Genomic DNA, 12,803 nt, shown 5'->3' with positions numbered 1-12,803 from the left:
CCGGAGACTACAGTATGAAAAACGGGGTCACGGGGAGGAGTAGCTCCAGTGAGGAAACCTGGCAGACACCACCTGGACCACGTAAGCGAGGCCACCAGCATGATGACTGGTGATGCTGATGGTATGTGCCGTCGATATGCTGGGATGAGAGCGGCCCTTCACCTCTGCGGTCTAACCATGAGAAGAGCACCAGACACACCCAGACTGAGGGGCCTGCTGTGAAAGGGCCTGATCAACCCTGTTCAAAGCGGTCAAGGTCATCCTAAACATGGAAAGTCTAAGAGACGGCCACACACCGGAGGAGAAGAGGCATGCCTGCAAAACGTAATGAGGTCCCCTGGATGAGATTCTGGGACAGAAAAAGAACATCAGGGAAAAACTAGTGGAAGCCAATGAAGTACACAGTTTAATTCATACTAATGTACCAGCGGAGGCTCCTTAGTTGTGACGAATGTACCACAATGATCTAGGGTGTTAGCAACAGGAGACACTGGGGGAGGAGTAGGTGAGGACTCTGTCGTATCTTGGCCACTTTTCTGTAAGTCTAAAAGTAGTCTAAAATAAAAAGATTAAATTAAGAGGGAGGGGAAGATACTTTTGCTGGCCATGCTTTCCTGGGGGAGCATCATGTAGGCCAAGAAAGCCCCCTGACTTCTGACAATAAGAGTTGGTGTCTCTACAACCTAGAGCTTAATTTGAACAAATTATGTGCGTGGGTCAGAAGAATCTGGGGAAGGCAAGGCATTTCATTTCCCCTGTCCAAATCCCGCCCCTGCCCTGCCATTAGCTCAGAGAAGCCTTCCAGATGCTCCGGCTCCGGCTGTCCTGGCCACTCAGTGCATCCCAGCCCCGGAAGCACAACGGCTCACAGTGGCACCACCCACTCCCTCCCGCCCCAAGGTACTGCTCAAGATCACCAGGAGGTTCGTTTTCTGGACCAGGTGTTCTGGTTCTGGAACCCTGGCTCTTTTCTTCACTGTTGATACTTGATTGACCACCCCCCGCCCCCACCTTGCTTTAGTGACCAATTCAGAGCCCTTGCCCTGTTTTGTGTTTTTTTAATCTTGGCTCCTCACTCAATTCTGCACAGTCTCTTGATTTCTGTACCACCTGAAGCTGCAGGTGAGAGATATTCTTTCCACTGCTTCTCACTGCCCGACTGGCCCAAGGCCCCTGGGTACCATTTGGAAGGAGTGGGCAGGGTGTAGCTTCTCTTATCCAAGTGATGGGACGCCACCAGCAGCAATATCTGTACTCTGGGAAAAATACAGGAGCCACCAGATGAGAGCAGCTTTTCAAAAACACTGTTCTCTTCTATAAGTAATTACACTAATATATCAAATTATGATTTTGCTCCCTATGTTCCACTTTATAAAGGGAGCAGTGACATGATCTAGTTTCTGGTGTCTCTTTCGTTTCCTGATTCCCCAGGTGGTACTGGCCCTGTACCTATGTAGCAACACCCCAGGGGGTTCTGGGTAGTACTGGGGCAGAGGGATGGACCGAAGTCAGCAAAGCAGACCTGAATCTGAGGCCATACAGAAATCCTGTGGTGGAGGTGAACCTGGAACTCTGCTCTCATCTCAGTGCTAAATTACTTGTATCATCATCAATAACCTCCTAAGATCCCACACAGACTGGCTGGGTGTGTGGCTCTTCCTCAGAAGAACTCAGGTCTGCCTTGTCTCCACGACAAAAAGCAGATGAATGAGACTGATGACTTCACAAGGGTGCCGACCTGGAGGAGGCGAGACACACCATTGGCACTAGAAATTTGGAGTCGAAAGAACCTTCATTCTAGTGTAGGACGGCCAGGTTTAAGAAGTCTCGTAGAGGACTGGGTTTGATTTTGTAGAAAATGAACATTCCGACAGATAACACTTCTGGAATTTTCTGTCCCTTGGCCTAAACTCAAAGGCTGCTATTCTAGCAAGCAGAGAGAATCAGATTAATAGGTGTGTAGTGAGTGCAGCTTCCTGAATTCCCATTTTCGTCACGAGTGGGAGTGATGGTATGCTGCCTGCCATATTGTAGGAGACTCCGGGCAGGGGCATGGAAAACCGGCCCCCTGGTCTGCCAGTCAGAGACTCGTGAGGTTCCAGCGTAATTACCTCATAGAGCTGGGGATTGGGGGCGGGGTGGGAAAGACCCGCTGCCAGCAAGTCACCTGGCCTGGGTCTGTAATCTTGGCACTGAGTCTAATTTTCTTGCTGTGGCCCCAGCACCCTTTTGCTGCACTGCTCACAGGTTGTGCAGAAGGACACGGCGGGGGTCTGCAGCCTCACCGCCTCTGTGTGATGGGATGAGTCTGTGGGCCCGGGCCATCCACTGTTCATCGCCTGGGTTACAGCCCGCAGCGGGGCTGGGCAGAGCGGGTGTGGCGGAAGCCGGGGCAAGGATCCGGGGAGAGCTGGTGGCCTTCAGAGCCTGTGGGAAGGCAGGGACTCTCTTCCTCTTCTGTCTTAGAGCTTTTCCTGCATCTCTGGAGAGCTGCGTTTCGCACTCTTTTTTTTTTTTTTTTCCTTATCATTGTCTCTATTGGGAAAAAGTTGATTAGGTTTAAGTTTTTCCACGTGAGAAACATTAAAAAATCAGACATAAGATTTTTCCAGGTAGCTTTGGAGGGCCACAAGCCACTGTAATATCTAAGACTTTCTTGCCCCTTTCCAAGAATCAATTTCCTCTTTCGAGAATACACGTGACGGAAGAATGGCTTTCCTGCTGAGAAAGCTTGCTACCCAGAAAGGGAATCTCTCATGTTCTCTCCTGCCTGCTTGCTGTATTTCTTGTCTTCTAAATTTCTAAGGATGAGTTCAGCTGCATGTTACAGGGATACTGATTAAACTGCCTGAGACCGAAGGGATGTTTACTGAAGAAGTTTGGAGTTAGGTGCAGGGGCTCAGTAAGGCCATCAAAACAGAGGTTCTCGTCCCCTCATCGATCCTCAGGGTGTCGGATGCCTCCACTCTTGGCCACAAGGTGGCGGTAGCAGCTCCAGGCATCTGGGCCCCGCCGTCTGCCTTTGTTGGGAGACGGAGGGAGAGAGACAGGACAACAGTGAAAACGGACAAATGACTAACAACCAAATAATAGTTGCTAATTCTCTCCCTCTCTCTCTCTTTCCCCCCACTCCCCACACTCTGTTACCTTTTGGCTTTACTTAACTAGTATTCCCCAAACCCACATGGGAACCACTATACATTCAAATGGAAGGATACCCTAGTCATAGCATTAGCTGGTTGGCCCTTAGCAAATTACTTACCATCTCTGGGCCTCAGCTTCCTCATTTATAAAGTTAGGGTCACACACCAGATGCCTTTTTACATAAACTTATATGAAGAGTGCCGATGAGAAGATTCTTGAATCCAACTTTTGATGAATGTACACATGCATTTCTGTTGTGGTCCAGGAGCGAAACTGCTGGGTCACGTGATGTCCGAATGTTCCTCTTCTCCATAGACCGGAACACTGCCATGGAGCACAGAGTCAGTAAACGGGTTTTTCCATCTGATCCAAAATCCTCTGCTCAGTGCCAGGGCTCCCAGTCCTTGTCAGCTCAGTGTCTTCTCCAGCCCCACCTCTGTAATGGGGCAACCACCACGAAGAACACACGCCCACCACCCACCCACTCTGGAGCTGCCTGTGAGCAGAGACTACCTGGTGATGGCGGTGAATTTCACCTCTATGGCCAGATGAGGCCCTGCACGACCAGCCAAAAGAAGTTCTGGGGCTCTGGGAAATCTTCGTTGTGAGACACTTCGCAGCCAGCACTGCAAAATGAATCTGTCGACAGATAACTGAGGTCATGCGAGGCCTTCCAAACTTTCAGCACCTGGTAGATCCTCAATAAAAGTAACCATAAAAGTTTAAGGGTAAAGGACCCTGTGATAGCATTTCGTAAGAGAAATTGATGTTTTGAGCACTTTTCAACAAACAGGAGATTTCTCCAAAGCAAGCACTTATGATACTATTTACAAAAGGAGGTTTGGAATGTCAGTTTCTAGCTTAGAGAAGCGGGCAGAGCTTTGGGAGGGTGTTTGTCAAAGCCTGAGCATCAGGTGGGCGGTCCTTAGAACACCGCGATTCCAGTCCCCACCCCAGAATCAGCATCTCTTAGACACCTGCATTTACACCCACTCCCAGGTGCTTCTCGGGCACCTGTCCATGACCTGTGCTGCATTGCCCACTGCAGAGGGTCTCCATGCTTTTGGGGCCGGTCACTCCAATATAGAAAGGGGAAGGGTCCTATGATTTACCCATGAGCATCTCTGCTGGTGCTGGGGCAAGGTCCAATCTCTTGTTTGCAGAACTCTTCGGGTCTGGCCTCAAGTGGACCTGCTGGCGTCCACTTTTTCCTGGGACGTCGTTGGCTGAGTCCACCCAATTTTGCCTCACTCAGCGATGGTGCCTTCTCAGTTGCCCGTCTTGTTCGAGGCAGCCCTCTGCAGCTTTTTCCCTGTCACTCTGGATGCCCTTAAAAAAACCTCCGTTGTCCTCCTCCGCCGGCCACTTCAGAAGGGGCTGGTGTTATTCTGGGGCAGAGTTTGCGATGCCATATAGAATAAAGCTATGATTGTATTCAAAACCAGAGGCGGGTGAGCGGCAACACAAACATGAATGCAGCCGAAGCACATGCTGTACCAGGGGAGGCAGAGAGAGAAGGCTCCGCTGTGACTCGGCTTTGTTTCTGGCGTCTGGGTGCTCATGTGAAGTCCTCACAGACTTGCTAGTGAGGCTTACAGGGCTCCAGCTTGGCGAACGTGGAACCCTGGGGCCTAGGGCCCCACCTCCTGAAAGGCACCACCCTGAAGGCCTAAGATTCCCTGTGGATGGGGAAGGCCCCGTGCTCTGTTCTTGGATTCTGTGGTTTCTCCCCCCCAGGCCCCCCATGCATGTGTATCTAGGGTGTTCTTCCTTAGAGCTCAGCCCAGGAAATCCACGCTCCCCCCCACGAATTCCACCAAACGCTAGAAACTTCTGTCCTGATATGAATGAAAACTTCACATGTTTCCTCCTTACTACCACGTTGCTTTGAAAACTTTTAGCAAAAGCACAGTCACCTACTCCGGGACACTTAAGAGTTATTTCAGTGACAGTTTTCCACCACAAAGAACACTGAAACACAACAGGAAATGGTGAGTATGAATAGGCAGTCCTGGGCTAAAACGGAATGGTGGAAACTTTGTAGCAAAATGTTTTCCACAGAAGTTCACTTTCTTTAGTTGTGATGACTACCCACTGGGTCGTTGTGGCCACATGCCACTGACCAACCAGGAAACTGGAAAATAAATAAATAAACTGCCTCGTATGGCCTTTCAGGAACTGTGGGTATTTTTTTTCTTTTTGTTTTGTTTTGGGGGTTTTAGTGAGAGCATAGAAATAGGGTACTCTGACCCAAGCTGAAAAAGTTGGAGTGCAGCATGTTTCACTGGGAAAACTGTACGACGATCATTTCATAAGAATAGTGCAGCCCTGGCTGGTGTGGCTCAGGGGACTGAGCACCAGCCTGCAAACCGGGGGGGCCCCGGTTGGATTCCCGGCATGCCTGAGTTGCAGGCTGGGGCCGGGGACCCGGGGTGGGGAGCTCGAGAGGCAGCCACCCATGGATGTTTCTCTTCCTCTTTTTCCCTCCCTTACCCTCTCTCTAAAAGTAAATTAAAGAAAAAAAAATAGTAGCAGAAACCTGAGAGAGAGGGAGAGGAAGGGGTTTGACATGTAAGGGGCATCTATTCCACGCTGGCATTTTTCTAGGATTGTTAGAGAACACGCTACTTCATCCTCACAGTCACCACCTGTGGTAAGTATTGTTAAAGGCCCCCTGTGCTCCTTCTTTCTAGGTTAAAAACAGGTTCATTAAGGTTAGGCAACTTGCTCACGGTCACCCACTTGTGGTGACTGAGGAGGAATTCAAAGGTGACTCCCTTTTCTCTCTTCCCTGTCTGCCGCAGAGAAAGCTGTGCGGAGTCTTAATAAGATCTCCGTTATGTTCAGGGAGCCTGGTTGTTAAAATGCATAATGCCGTTCAATAAGAAACACCTATGGTATACACCTATAGAAAACTCATTTCTAGTTATACTCATGCTGCTTCTTGTAGTGCTAATCAGAAGAATGGTGACTAGGGTCTGTGGTCATTGTGAAGCAACTGTTGACTCTAGAAGGTCGTTTTACCCAATGCCAAGAGAACCAAACGCTGGTGTTTCTGTGAGGGAGATGCAGCATCTAAAATTGTTCCCTGTGTCCTCCGAGCCCTAGTCTCCCCACCAGGCAGACCCACGTGGGGAAAGAGGCCCAGTGAGTCACACCTGAGAAAATAAGGAAGATCTCCCAAGTTCTCCGAGTCTCTGAGTGGTGTTTTGGGTCAGCCTCGACTCTCTGCATTCTCCTGCTGAAGCATCACTTGCTTCCAGAGGAAAGTGTGCTGTTGACCACAGTGAATCCCACCTTTGGGATTTGTCAGGTGAGATGGGGCAATCCCATAGTGCTTGGGAACAGATAGGGAAAACGTGCTCCCTCACCATAAGCCACCCCATGTGTTACTTTGTATCCATCTGTTCTTGCCTGGGCTGATAAGCTCTACTGACGTGGCCCTAAGAACAAAAGTTGCAGAGACAAGTAAGGTGGGATAAGGAAGTGAACTTCCACTCCCAAAGAGCTGAAGTAATGCCTTAACTCTCTACTCTCCCAGCAAATAATGCCGAGAATCCAACTAGGGCTTCCAGCTAGGCCAAAGGCCCAGAAAGGAAGCACAAAAGCGTGAAAAAAGAGCTTAAACCTCACGTTCTTTCAAAGGGCAGTTCGGTCAAGGTGTGCGTTTAAAAGTCACGTATCATTTGTAGCGCCCCCTCTCTTTATTTTCTGGTGCTCCCTCTTCTGCGGTTTAACGCAACATAAACCCCGCTTCGCTGCAGAAGCGAGGTGGCACGGGGATCTCGGCGTGCACTTGAAGAAATCTCACGCAGTCTCCTTGACTTGTTCTCTATTTCCTTTGAACCTAATAATAGCATTTTATGCCATTCTTCTGTAGGCCTCATAATCCCTTCCATTTCGGGTTGTTTTAAAGGCCAGACTATCTCAAGCCACACGGGTGTTCCAAAGACCCCAGACCCCAGCGTGGCTGCCCGCGGGCGCCTCAGTAAACGCGGGTGGAATGGAACAACAGGATCCTCCAACGTCTTTTTCCACCTCTGATTTCCGTTAAACATTTGCTCGGAGGGCAGCGCGCAGTCTCCGCGGGGCCGGTCTCTCCCAGGCGAGGCTGGACACTCGGAGGGCAGCCGCCGAGGGCCCCGGGCGCACTTCCTGCGGGGCGGCGGGCGGGGACACAGCCGCCCGCCTCCCCGCCCCCCGCCCCCTCTCGCGTCCCCCCGTCTCCCTCCGCCTCCCCGGGCGGCCGAGGCGCCGCGGGGGCGGGGCCGCGCGAGGCCGGGCGGCGTGGCGGTGCTGGCTGGCCGCCCGCGGCCAAGGTGCGAGCGGACCGCGGCGGGCCCGGGCGCGGAGCGGGGGCGCGCGGCGCGGAGCAGCTCAGTGCAGCGCGGCCCGGCGCGGGCGAGACGAGCCCGCGGGCGGCGGCGGCGGCTCCCAGCCCGGCGGGTGCAGGGCCTCCGACTGAGCTGCGGCGGAGCGGGGCCTCGGCCCGGGCGCTGGGGGAGCCCGCCGCGGCGGGCAGCGGCAGGAAGCGGCGGCGGCGCGTCCCGGGCGGTGCGCGCCATGTCGGGCGGGCTCCCCAAGGCCCTGCCGTCCACGGGGCCCCACTCCCTGCGCGACATGCCGCACCCGCTGGCCGGCTCCAGCAGCGAGGAGGCCGTGGGCGGCGACAGCACGCCCAGCCCGGACCTGCTCACGGCCCGCAGCTTCGCCGACAAGGTGGGCAGCGCTTAGCCGGGGGCCGGGAGGTTCCTTGCTCTCCCCGAAGGGACGATGGATGCCGAGCTCCCTCGGGCACCGGGCGGCGCCCACCCTGGGCGCCCCTTCCCGGGGGCGGGCGCGCCCTCGCCCCCGGAGCCTTTGGAAAAGGCGTTTCCCCTCTGTCACCGCCGTGGGGTCGCGGCCTCAGGGGAAGCGACCAGAGGGGACGGCCTTGCGGGGCTTGGGTCTCCAGCGCTGGTGACAGCTGGCGGGGAGGGGTCCCGCCGGCGGGCTGGGGCCGGAGGCGTGGGTGCAGCGCGCGGCGCGGGGGCCTGGGGATGGGGTCCCAAGTTCCTCCAGGCGCATCCCTGAAGGCTGAGCTGCAGAGTAACTTGTAGCTCCTCCAGTTTGCTGGGGCTGCCAAGAAGCGAGAGTTAATGGTTTTCTGAAGCCGGACTGGGCAGCCTCGATCTTACTGCCAGTCGTCTTCCTCCCCGTCGGTCATGTGGGGAGGGACCTTTGTCTAGGTTTGTAGTGCGCCCTGACAAGTCACCTGACTCAGACCCCAGCCGTGGCGGGAGGAGGCTCGGCTGCGGTTTTCTGTCTGGGGCTTCCTTCACCTCTGACGGCCTCCCACACTGTTTAGGTTTGGCAGCCGCTGGTTTTGTGGTTGATGGAAAGAAACTCGCCCTTTGACCTTCTTTGTGCCGAGTGCGGCTCCTGATTTTCTTAGAGCAGCGCGAGCCTCCTGCCGCTTTGAGAGACAGCAGAGCCCAGTGAGGGGAAAGCGGCCGCGTGCCCCATCCCCCGTCTCCATTTCAGCTGTGACCGGGACTTGAGCTGTGATTGTATTGGCGCTGCTGTTGACACTTGTCACTCATTGCAGAAATCAGAATCGATCTCAACACTTGGGATCGGTATTTCCTCCTTCTGGTGAAATATGAATTCCTTCTTGTCCTAATACTAAATGAAATTAGGGGCACCTAACTTTCTTTCCCCCTTAGATGGGAGGGCATTTAACACAATAAAAATGCGTATGCCTGCAGTCAAAATAGCTAGGCAGGGCTTCTTGATGAACCTTCTTGAGAGGGTTTGTAAAGGCAAAGAGTGGGGAGTGGGGGCTAAAGCAATAGGAGCAAGAAGACTTAAAAAGCTAATAAAACCAGTGGTTCGAGTGGCTTGAGATGTGTGTGGGGGGGCTCTTTGTGATTGTGTTTTTTTATTTTATAGATTACACACTATAGGAAGGCTTATTTCTTTCGCAAATACCTTCCCCGTATTTGACACTCGATAAGTAATTGTTGAAATACCTGAAAATAATTTGCTGCTCTTTTATGGAAAGCGAAATTGTCCTGCATGTATGTTGATGAGGAACTGAGGTTAAATCTTTTGATTTTGATCTCAGGTCTGTGTAGGATAATGAATGGATGATCTATTGCTGTGTAACAAATTACCCCAAAATTTAGCATCTGAAAACAGCACGCGAGGGTCAGAAATCTGGGAGCCCTTTGGTGGGGCAGCTGTGACTCAGGTCTGTCATGAGGTGGCTGCCGATGAGGGTTCACGAGGGTTTCCACCATCTGCAGTCTGGACCCGGTGGGTGGGGGGCTCCAGGCTCACTCACTTGGCTACTGGCAGGTCATAGTCCCTCTCCATCGGGCTCCTTGCTGTGGTAACTGGTTTCCTCCAGAGCGAGGGATCCCAGAAAGCGAGAGATCCCAAGATGCAAGCCACAGTCTTTTATAATCTACCACTTGGAAGTGATAGGCCGCAGAGACTAATGCTGGTGCAATGTGGGAAGAGGGTACAAGTGTATCCACAGGTCCTCCAATAACATCATTTCGTTATAACATTGAAGAGATGCTGTGGGAGCTTAAGTCTTGTTTATGTAATTAGCTTATGATTTTATTATGTGTAGTATCACTTAAAGTCACAGAACTGATCAACAACACTGCTAGGGTTCCCTGGGGCTGTCTTGGGGGCTGGCTGCTACAGGTGGTTATTTTAAATGTTTGCCTAATGAGCCACTCTTCATAATGATGCATACTTCTGAGTCAGGAGGACACCTGACTCAGAACTATGGGCATTTTACCAATAAAAACTGGGAGGACGGATGCCCTGCACCACCCAGATCTCGTTGATGGGCAGGAAGTGAGGCCCAAGTCTGATTCCTGCTGCCTGCATTTACAGAGACACTTCCGTGAGAGAGACGGTCTTGAAGACCTCATTATAATTATTAATTATTTAATAAGGCTCCTATAGCTGTAAGGAACATCAAAATGACATCACTCCCAAGGGCCCGATTTATAGTAAGCCACTTTTCCTTAGAGGCTAAACAATGTGATTTCTATCTTCGACCAGGAGTAACATTTTCCTTGAATCCTGGCATGCACATATGTTTCATAACTGGAGAAATTTCTGTAGAGAGAAGGCAACAGAGGTGAATCAGCACCAGTGGAAGGAAGGCTTCCCTTTGCCCTGCTTTTCCTTGCCTCGGCAGCGTGGAGGGCAGGTAGGAACAGTGAGTTCTCTGGTCTTTCTTTCTGTTCTGTTGCTTTTTTGGATAATAGGGTTGTGATCCTGGATGCCTGCTTCAGAGTCAGTTCTGGGCTTGGAGAGTGAAGATTTGCCAGGCTGCTTAGTGAGGAGAACTGCCTTCTGTGGCCCCAGGTTCAGCAGACACTGACCTGGTCCAGAATGACCTCTGGGTGCTGGGAAGGAGGGAAAGGCCATAGGTGATGGCCTTTCCACCCAGAGAATCTAATATCATTCAAATCATGGAGTGATGGGAGGAATCCTTTCTCTCTGCCAATGATTGCTAGGACTGATTCTTTTGACACCAGCTAAACTCCCCAGGCCTTTTATCACCACATCCTTTATCTCCACCTAAAATAGAAGTAAGCTACCCTGGCTGGTGTGGCTCAGCGGATCGAGCACCGGCCTGCAAACCGAAAGGTCATGGAGTTTGATCCCCATTCCTGGTCGATGTTATGTTTCTTTCTCTCTCTTTCTCCTTCCCTTCCCCGCCCCCCTCAAAATAAATAACTAAAATATTTAAAATGTAAGTCAACCATTGGCCCATGGTTTACTCTTTTTCACTTTTCATCTGCAAACTTCTCTGGGCTGCCTCTCCCCTGACTCAGCCTCCAACTCCTGGGTGTCTCCCGAAACTTAACATCAAGCCCTCTCACTGTGGTTAACACCCTACCCACATCCTCAACCTCTCTGCTGAACTCTTACGTCTACTTCCTGCCCCTAGGTCACTGCCAACCCCCTGCAGTCTTTGAAAAGCAGGTGTCTTTTCCTCCCGTGCTCCACTCACATCAGGCTCAGGAGATGGGGGTTCATGTCCTTTCCCTCCACGGCCTCTTCTAACCAAGTTCTGCTCCTTTGAGGCTCATGTCATTTTATTTGTTCATTCAGCAAATATGTGAGGGCCTGCTAGGAGTCACGCAGTGTTCTAGGAAATTGAATTGAATCAACCAGGGGAAGACCCCTACCCTCACTGGGTACATTTAATGAGTACATGCTATATTATGTAATAAATTCTAAGGAAAGAAGAAGCAGAAGGGCAGGGAGGTGTTTGGGATCATTGGCCATGGGAATGGGGACTCGACGAGGGCTCATCGAGAACTTGAGATTGGAGCGGAGATTTGCAGGAGGTGAGGGAGTTTGCAGGTGGCTGTCTGGGGGAGAGGCCAGGTGAGGGGACAGCTACAGCAGAGGCCTGAAGGCACACTGTGGGGTGGCGGGGCAGGGGGTCAGGGAATAGCTGAGAGGCCGGCGTGGCTAGGGTGAGTGTGCAGTGGGAGAGTCGTAGTCTGGGGGGGCGTGGCGGTGGGGGCTCGGTAGGTCACCCTGGGAACATCAGCCTTTGCTTCTTGAGCCATGGTGGGGTCTGGAGCAGGGGGACGGCATGGTTTGGTTTACATGTGGAAAAGGGCCGCACGGGCTGTTGCAGTGAGAATCCTTCATGTGACTGGTCCACTGAATTAGGCTTCTTTTTAGTTAAAAGAATATTAACTGAAAAGCCCCAGGTATTTGGCTTCAGGGGTGGCTGGAACTAAGGATTCAGATGATGTCGGGAACCTGTCCCTTTCCTCTCGGCCCCGCCTGCTCTCTTCTGTGTTAGCTTTCTTCTCTAGCTAGCAAAGTGATGGGTTATACAAACAAGCTTCACGGCGCTAGCAGAAGGACAGCATCTCTTCCCTGATAGTTCCAGCAAAAGCTTGGGCTGGCGTCTCATGGGCCTAAACTGGGTCAGGTGCCGAAGCCAATCTTTGTAATTCCGATTGCTCAGACCTGACACGGGTCCCTATGTTTAGAGCCTGGGGGAGGGAAGTTTATGTATGTGTGTTAGAACTGTGAAATATATACACAAAGTATATAAAGTAGATCTCTATGATCTAAGGGATAAAATGTATCTATGTGGTTGAACGAATTAAATGAATAATAACATGAACCGTGGGGGGGGGGCTCCGCCTGCAGGGCCCCCACCGCCCACAATCCTCCACAGATGAGAATAAGTCTACCAAGACTTGATCTGCTTGGGAAGGAAAGGTGGCCAATCTCTCAAAGGAGAAGGACTTAGAGTCTTTTCCTCAGTGGGCTTTTATTGGGTTCATTTTGCACAGGAATACAGGTAAAGCTCATTAATCATTGTCAGGCAGTAAGGATCAAATAATAGATAACATTCAAAGAACTAGGAGAGCTTATTCTGAGTCAGGGGCTGTTACCTAAAGGGTTATAAAACTTTGGGAAACAAACTCATTTCCTACTCAGACCCTTATCATTTAGTTGAGAGCATTCTTAGCAAAGCAGGTTTCACAGGATTTTATATATTCTTTTTCAGGCCTGATCACCCCAGGGAACCGGCCCTTTCCAGCACAGGGCTGCACCGCCCTCTGTCATTGTTTCAGGCTTAAGTCAGGCAGAGGAAGTAAGGCAGCCAAGAGATT

General features: G+C 51.7%; 1 protein-coding gene across 1 annotated transcript in view; it reads left to right on the top strand.

Moving 5' to 3' along the window:
* Window positions 1-7,361: 7,361 nt before the first annotated feature.
* Window positions 7,362-12,803, top strand: part of SNX30 (sorting nexin family member 30) — an 84,865-nt gene continuing 79,423 nt past the window's right edge. The window contains exon 1 of the mRNA XM_037152666.2: window positions 7,362-7,863. Within this exon, the coding sequence (XP_037008561.2) occupies window positions 7,708-7,863 (156 nt within the window). The 5' untranslated portion in view covers window positions 7,362-7,707. The remainder of the gene's footprint in view (window positions 7,864-12,803) is intronic.

This window comes from Artibeus jamaicensis, unplaced genomic scaffold (genome assembly GCF_021234435.1).
Source record: "Artibeus jamaicensis isolate MK-2021 breed Jamaican fruit bat unplaced genomic scaffold, CSHL_Jam_final scaffold_1964, whole genome shotgun sequence".
In the NCBI taxonomy this organism is placed as follows: Eukaryota; Metazoa; Chordata; class Mammalia; order Chiroptera; family Phyllostomidae; genus Artibeus; species Artibeus jamaicensis.
Note: the sequence above shows the minus strand (reverse complement) of the source record. Positions and strands in the feature narration are given on the sequence as shown.